The 7,401-nt window shown below is 32.6% G+C and overlaps 1 protein-coding gene across 1 annotated transcript; it reads left to right on the top strand.

Moving 5' to 3' along the window:
* The first annotated feature begins 4,822 nt into the window (after positions 1-4,822).
* Positions 4,823-6,586, top strand: LOC135123954 (myrosinase 1-like). The gene is made up of 4 exons (XM_064048814.1): positions 4,823-4,886; positions 4,945-5,722; positions 5,774-6,312; positions 6,361-6,586. Exons 1-4 carry the CDS (start codon positions 4,855-4,857, stop codon positions 6,506-6,508), a joined length of 1,497 nt encoding a protein of 498 aa, XP_063904884.1. The 5' UTR covers positions 4,823-4,854; the 3' UTR covers positions 6,509-6,586.
* Positions 6,587-7,401: the final 815 nt, after the last annotated feature.

Here is a 7,401-nt window from a genome sequence, read left to right on the forward strand (position 1 = left end):
ATGGAAATACGTATTGAAAAATCCAAAAATTGAAAAATCCCAAAACTGAAACACTGAAAATTCAGAAATCGGAAAGATGAAAAATTAAAAAATCTATTAATCGAGAAATTGAGAAATCGAAAAATCCAAAAATTTATAAACGCCAAAAACTGAAAAATTGAAAAAACGAAAAATTTATATAAATAAATTCCAAAACTGAAACGTTGAAAAATTGCAAAATCGAAAAATCAAAAAGATTAATTATTATCGAAAAAAATAGAAAACGAAATCGAAATATTGAAAAATCGCAATATCGAAACATCAAAAGTTCGAGAAGTCCAAAATCGAAAAATTGAGAAATGGAAGTGGCTAAAAATCGAAATATTGGATAATTCAAAATTGAAAAATTTGAACTTAAAAAAACTAAACCGAAAAAATGAAAAATCGCTACATCGAAAAACTGAAAAATGAATTCCGAAAAATTGAAAAACCGGAAAATCTAAAAACGAGAAGGCGAAAAATCGAAAGAAAACCGTTAAATCGGGAATTGAAAAATCTATTGCAAATGGATCTTAATAGTGCATTAAGTTGGTGTAATAACAATTTGTTACCGTTGAACTTCAAGAAATGTTATATTATTTCCTTTTTCAATATTAAGTCTAGCATTAGGTTTGACTATCATATTAATAATAACTCGCTGAATCGTGTTTCTGAAATAAAGGATTTAGGTGTCATATTCAATTCAACACTGTCGTTTAAAAGCCATTATGAATATATTTCAAAGAAGGCGTTAGGTATGTGGGGCTTCATTTGGCGTCATTGTAAAGAACTATCTCCTGTTGCACTTAGAACGCTGTACTGTTCTTTGGTGCGTTCTCATTTAGAATACTGCGGATCTGTTTGGTCACCTATATACAATGTCGACGTGGAATTATTAGAAAAGGTGCAGAAAAAATTTCTTCGTTCGTTGGAATTTAGGATTGGATATAAGCATATTAAGGGTGATTATAACTGGATTATGCACAGTTTTAACATCACACAATTAAGTGTTAGAAGACATATATCAGATGCATGTGTTCTCCATAATATTATTCATGGTTTTATTGAAAATTCGGATTTGTTGGCGCGATTGTCTTTTCTGGTACCATTCTCTAACAGTCGCTCTACTAGAAGTAGAAACATTTTTAGAGTTGCAAACGTATCAACAAATCTATGTCGAAATCATCCTCTACATAGGATGATGATGGCAGCAAACAGATTGTCCAACGGTAACGTGCTCGTTTTTAATTCGAATTTTAACAAATTTAGACGCCAGGTATCAATATTTTATAGGCAGGTGTAATTTTTTTTTTCTTTTCTAATTGTAATATCCACATTCATCAATTTATCTAAATAAGTTAATAATATGTTGTTAACCACTGTTAGGAATTAACTATTTATGTTCTGTTTTGATTTTTCTTTTTCATTTATTGTTATTTTTTTTTGTAAATTGGAAGTTTCCGTTAATAAATTAAACATTAAACATTAAACATTAAACATTAAACATTAAACATCTAAAAATCTAAAAACGACAAGCCAAAATCAAAAGATTGAGAAATCGAAACGAAAAAGTGAAAATCTAAAATTTAAAAATTCGAAAAATTGAAAATTAACAAAATCGAGAAATCAAAACATCAACGAATCGAAAAATCAAAAAATTGAAAAATCGAAAAATATAAGATTTAAAAAATACCAAAATTTTGAAAAATCGAATAAGTAAAAAATCAAAAAACAAAAGTCAAACAAAATATCGAAATACATATTGAAAAATTCCAAAATTAAAAAATCCCAAAATTTAAACATTGAAAATTTGTGAAATCAAAAATGAGAAATCGAGAAATCTGAAAGACGAAAAATCAAAAAGTCGAAAAATAAAAAAATCGATTAATAGAGAAATTGAGAAACCGAAAAATGCAAAAATTTATAAACGCCAAAAATAAAAAAATTGAAAATTCGAAAAATTTAAATACATAAATCCCAAAACTAAAACACTGAAAAACTGGAAAAGTCGAAAAATCGAAAAATTGAGAAATGAAAGTGGCTAAAATCGAAAAATGAGAAAATTCAAAATTGAAAAATTTGAACTTAAAAAAACGATAAACCGAAAAAGTGAAAAATTAATTCCGAAACATTGAAAAACCGGATAATCTAAAAACGAGAAGGCGAAAAATCGAAAAAAACCGTTAAGTCGAAAACAGAAAAATGTTATCGAAAAACTGAAAAATTAATTCCCAGAAAGTGAAAAATCGAAAAATCTGAAAACGAGAAGGCAAAATCGAAAGATTGAGAAATCGAAACAACAAAAAAGTGAAAAATCTAAAATTTAAAAATTCGAAAAATTGAAAATTTACAAAATCGAGAAATCAAAACATGAACGAATCGAAAAATCAAAAAATCAAAAAACAGAAACTCGAAAAATCTAAAAATTTTAAAATCGAAATGCATATTGAAAAATTCCAAAAGTTAAACATTGAAAATTTGAGAAATCGGAAAGACGAAAAATCAAAAAGTCGAAAAATTAAAAAATCGGTCAATGGAGAAATTAAGAATTAGAAAAAATCAAAAATTATAAACGCCAAAAATTGAAAAATCGAAAAATTTAAATACATACATCCCAAAATTGACACGTTGAAAAATTGGAAAATCGAAAAATCGAAAAGATGAATTATCAAAAAACTGAAAAATCTAAAAATTGAAAAAATGCGAAATCTAAACATCAAAAGATGGAGAAGTCGAGAAGTTGAAAAACCGAAAAATTGAGAAATGGAAGTGCCTAAAAACTGAAAAATGGGAAGATTCAAAATTGAAAAATTTTAACTTATAAAACCAAAATTGTGAAAAATCGAAATAGTGAAAAACTGAAAAATCAATTGCGAAAAATTTAAAAACCTCCACAAACCAGTGCCTGTATATTGGTATAAAATGTGATAATCTAAAGACAAGAATGAAAAAAATTGAAAGAAAACCGTTAAATAGAAAATTTAAAAATCGAAATATCGAAAAACTGAAAAATTACTCCCGAACAATTGAAAAATCGAAAAACCTAAAAACGAAAAGGCAAAAAATCGAAAGATTGAGAAATCGAAGCAACAAAAAAGTGAAAAATTTTAAATTAAAAAATTAGAAAAATTGAAAATTTAAAAAATCGAGCAATCAAAACATCAAAACTGAAAAATCGAAAAATGTAAAAATTAAAAAGTCGCAATGTTTTGAAAAATCGAATAAGCAAAAAATCAAAAAAACAAAAAGTTGGAAAATCTAAAAATTAAAAAATCGAGATACATATTGAAAAATCCAAAAATTGAAAAATCTCAAAATTGAAAATTAGAGAAACCGAAAAATTGAGAAATCGGGAAATCGGAACTAAGACGAAAAATTAAAAAAATGATTAATCGAGAAATTGAGAAATCGAAAATTTAAATAAATAAATAAATTCCTAAACTGAAACGTCGAAAAATTGCAAAATCGAAAAGATGAATTGTCGAAAAAATGAGAAAACGAAATCGAAAAATTGAAAAATCGCTAAATCGAAACATCAAAAGATCCAAAATCGAAAAATTGAGAAATAGAAGTGGCTAAAAATAGAAAAATAGGAAAATTCAAAATCGAAAAATTAAAAAACCTATTAATCGAGAAATTGAGAAATTGAAAAATCCAAAATTTTATAAACGCCAAAAATTGAAAAATTGAAAAATCGAAAAATTTAAATACATAAATCCCAAAAGAAGGCGAAAAATCGAAGGAACATCGTTAAATCGAAAATTAAAACATGGAAATATCGAAAAACTGAAAAATTAATTTCCAATAATTGAAAAATCGAAAAATTTAAAAACGAGAAGACAAAAAATCGAAAAATTGAGAAATCGAAACAACATTAAAGTGAAAAATCTAAAATTTAAAGATTCGAAAAATTGAAAATTTTCAAAATCGGTAAGTCAAAACATCAAGAATCGAAAAATGAAAAAAATTTGAAAAATCGAAAAATCTAAAATTTAAGAAGTCGCAATATTATGAAAAATCGAGTAAGTAAAAATTCAAAAACACGGGAAGTCGAAAAATCGAAAAATGTAAAACTTGAAATAGGTATTTAAAAGTCCCAAAATTGAAGTAGATAGTTAGAAGATAAATAGAAGATAATTGTTAAATATTTGTTAACATTCGTCAGTTTATTGGATTTCTCACGTAAATCAAGTTGGTAAAAAAAATACCACTTCCGCATGCTGTTTAAATGGGAACCACCGTCGGGAGCAGTTAGAGTAGTCCAGACAACGAGAGCTGAATTCAGTTAACAAGTCGCGTCCAACGAGTGTCGAGAAAACCCAGTGAAGTTGCGCCGGAATTATTTTGTACATAATCGCTCTATAATAAGTCGTGTAAACCCGGTTATTAAGAAATAAAATTGTTTAGTTTTACCCACGCCGATTTTAATCCCCGTTCAACGTAACAATACTTTTACGTGCGATAGTAGACATATAATATAGCAAATGGAATGTTTCCAGCTTCATGTTTTGTTCAAATGATCTACACCTGCTTTGTTTTGTAAACAAAGCGACAAAAATAACTATATAGTGTTTAATCCATTATGGTCAAGTACCTCCTATGATAAGACCGACAACTTTATTTTTGCGTAACAACTTGATAAATCTAAGCGTTCTTGTTTCTAAGTACCTAGTTACAACCTTGAGTACTTAAGCATGAATCAACAAATAATCCGCGGATAAGTTTTATGCGGTCATCTAAACACTTGAAGTTGGATTTGCAACATACACACCAGAAAAGATAATGTTTTCGTATAAATAGAGAAACTTGAAACGATTTCGCAGTGATTGCTCAAACATGAAGGCAATTATTTTGCTGATTTGCGTGAGGTAAGAGTTTTATTTTGACGTAATAGATAACAAGGTAGATAGATAACACCCCTTGTAGCACGTTTGCCCTAGCAGACGACCCCGACTACCACTTCTCCGACGACTTCGTCTTCGGCGCCGCCACCGCCGCCTACCAAGTCGAAGGCGGATGGGACGAAGACGGTAAAGGCGAAAGCATCTGGGACCGCGGTACCCACGAGCACGCCGACTGGGTAGCCGACAATTCCAATGGTGATGTAGCCTGTGATTCGTACCACAAGTACAAAGAAGACGTCCAGCTCCTCAAAACCCTGGGTGTTGATTTTTATCGCTTCTCCATCTCTTGGTCGCGCGTTCTACCCACGGGCAAAATCGACCAAATCAACCAAGCCGGAATCGACTACTACAACAACCTGATCAACGAGCTGTTGGACAATGGGATTGAACCCTATGCAACCATGTTCCATTGGGACTTGCCCCAGCCCCTCCAAGACGAAGGAGGGTGGCCCAACAGAGCTACCGCTGACTACTTCGTGGATTATGCCAGGGTTTTGTTTGAGAATTTCGGGGATAGGGTGAAGCACTGGATGACTTTCAATGAGATTATGCAGATTTGTGAAGCTGGGTACTCGGGAGGGAGTTTCGCGCCGTATATTAGCAATCCGGGGATTGGGGGGTACGAGTGCACCCATACGGTGCTTTTGGCCCATGGGAGGACCTACAGGTTGTACGATAGCGACTTCAGGGCGGACCAGAAGGGACAAATCGGGCTGGCGATTGATTCGTATTGGCACGAACCCAACTATCCGGATAGAGAAACGGACCAACAGGCGGCGGAAGTGGATATGGAGCTGAACGTAACTACCAAAATTAAAACTTTGGTAAAAATAACGTACCACGTTTTTTAGTATGGATGGTTCGTCAATCCCGTGGTCAATGGTAACTACCCAGACGTCATGATCGAACGCGTGGCTAAAAATAGCGCCGATGAAGGGTACCCCCAGTCGCGTCTTCCTGTTTTTACCGACGAAGAACAAGCAATGTTGAAAGGAACCTTTGACTTCATTGGTCTTAACCACTACTCTTCGGATAAGGTCTACTTCGCGGATGAAGGGGCCGGTGATCACCCATCGCACTGGGCTGACACTGGGGTTATAGGTTACCAAGACGCATCCTGGCCCGGCTCTGCCTCCAGTTGGCTCAAGGTGGTTCCTTGGGGAATCAATAAGATGTTGGTGTGGATTAAAGACCACTATGGAAATCCTCCGGTTCTCATCACTGAGAACGGGTTTTCGGATTATGGACAACTGGATGATTATGATAGGGCTAACTATTATAAAGATTACTTGTACGAGATTCTGAAGGCTATAAATGAAGGAGGGTGTAATGTGGTAGGGTACACCGCTTGGAGTTTGATGGATAATTTCGAATGGATGGCGGGATATACGTAAGTTTGGGATAGTGTTTGAAAATGGGTGTGATGGGTGTGTTTTAGGCAAAGATTTGGTATGCACTACGTCGATTTTAACGATCCAGAGAGACCAAGGACTAGGAAGTTGTCGTCTTATGTGTACAATAACATTATTACGACCAGACACGTGGATTGGGACTATTATCCAGACTGGCCACCAGCGGAAAAATAGGACAGTTGATTTGGGGCACTCTTGAGTATTATAATTATTAATAATAGGGAAAAACGAAAATAAAACTGACACATTTTATTTTTTCTATTTTTATTAAACTATCAAAAAGCGTCTGTAAAACAAGCACTCTCACTGAATTTGTGAAACGAACCTACGTTGTGCCGTGACACAAAATGGCGGCCTATGTATTAAACGTGTAACGCTTGTGGTTTTTTTATCAAGAAAAATTAAAAATTTATTAAACAAATTGGACGTTATTTATATTTACTTTCACTTCGTATAGCCTGCAATTTTTGCTTCTACGTATCATTTGACAAGGGTCAGAGTCGCTTAAAACTAATGTCATAATATACCCTACATATGCAGAAAATATTTTTATATGATTGTGGTTTAAAATTAGATATAATCAGGTACACTATTTAAAAGATAAAAATCAACATAGATATGATATCTGTTTCGTGGTTTCGTACAATAAACACTGATGATGATCAAATTCGCCGTAATTTTCCGAAGTGGTTATTATAGTCAAAAATCACCAATCAGATAACATACATAGATACAATATTTCTATATTCTCTCCTTGGTGGTGACTGAAATTCTTTTCACAAATTTGCATTTTTCTCGCTTATTTGAAGAGGTGTACCAAAAACAAGCACGGAATCGTAATCCTGAGAAAATTCTGCGTCCGATGACATCCCACACGGTCGATTCGGACCATTCTGAAAAAATTCGAAAAAAAAGGGGGGGCAGCATATTTCTCGCAATCCTTTCTTCAAATAAGCGAGAAAAATGCTACCCCCCCACTTTTTTTCGAATTTTTTCAAAATGGTTCGAAGCGACCGTATGGGGTTGAAAATTGGTCGAAAATTTTGCATATTTTTATATATTTCAAA

This window comes from Zophobas morio, unplaced genomic scaffold (assembly GCF_036711695.1).
Source record: "Zophobas morio isolate AGI-343-1 ecotype UQ-CSIRO unplaced genomic scaffold, CSIRO_AGI_Zmor_V1 ptg000007l, whole genome shotgun sequence".
In the NCBI taxonomy this organism is placed as follows: domain Eukaryota; kingdom Metazoa; phylum Arthropoda; class Insecta; order Coleoptera; family Tenebrionidae; genus Zophobas; species Zophobas morio.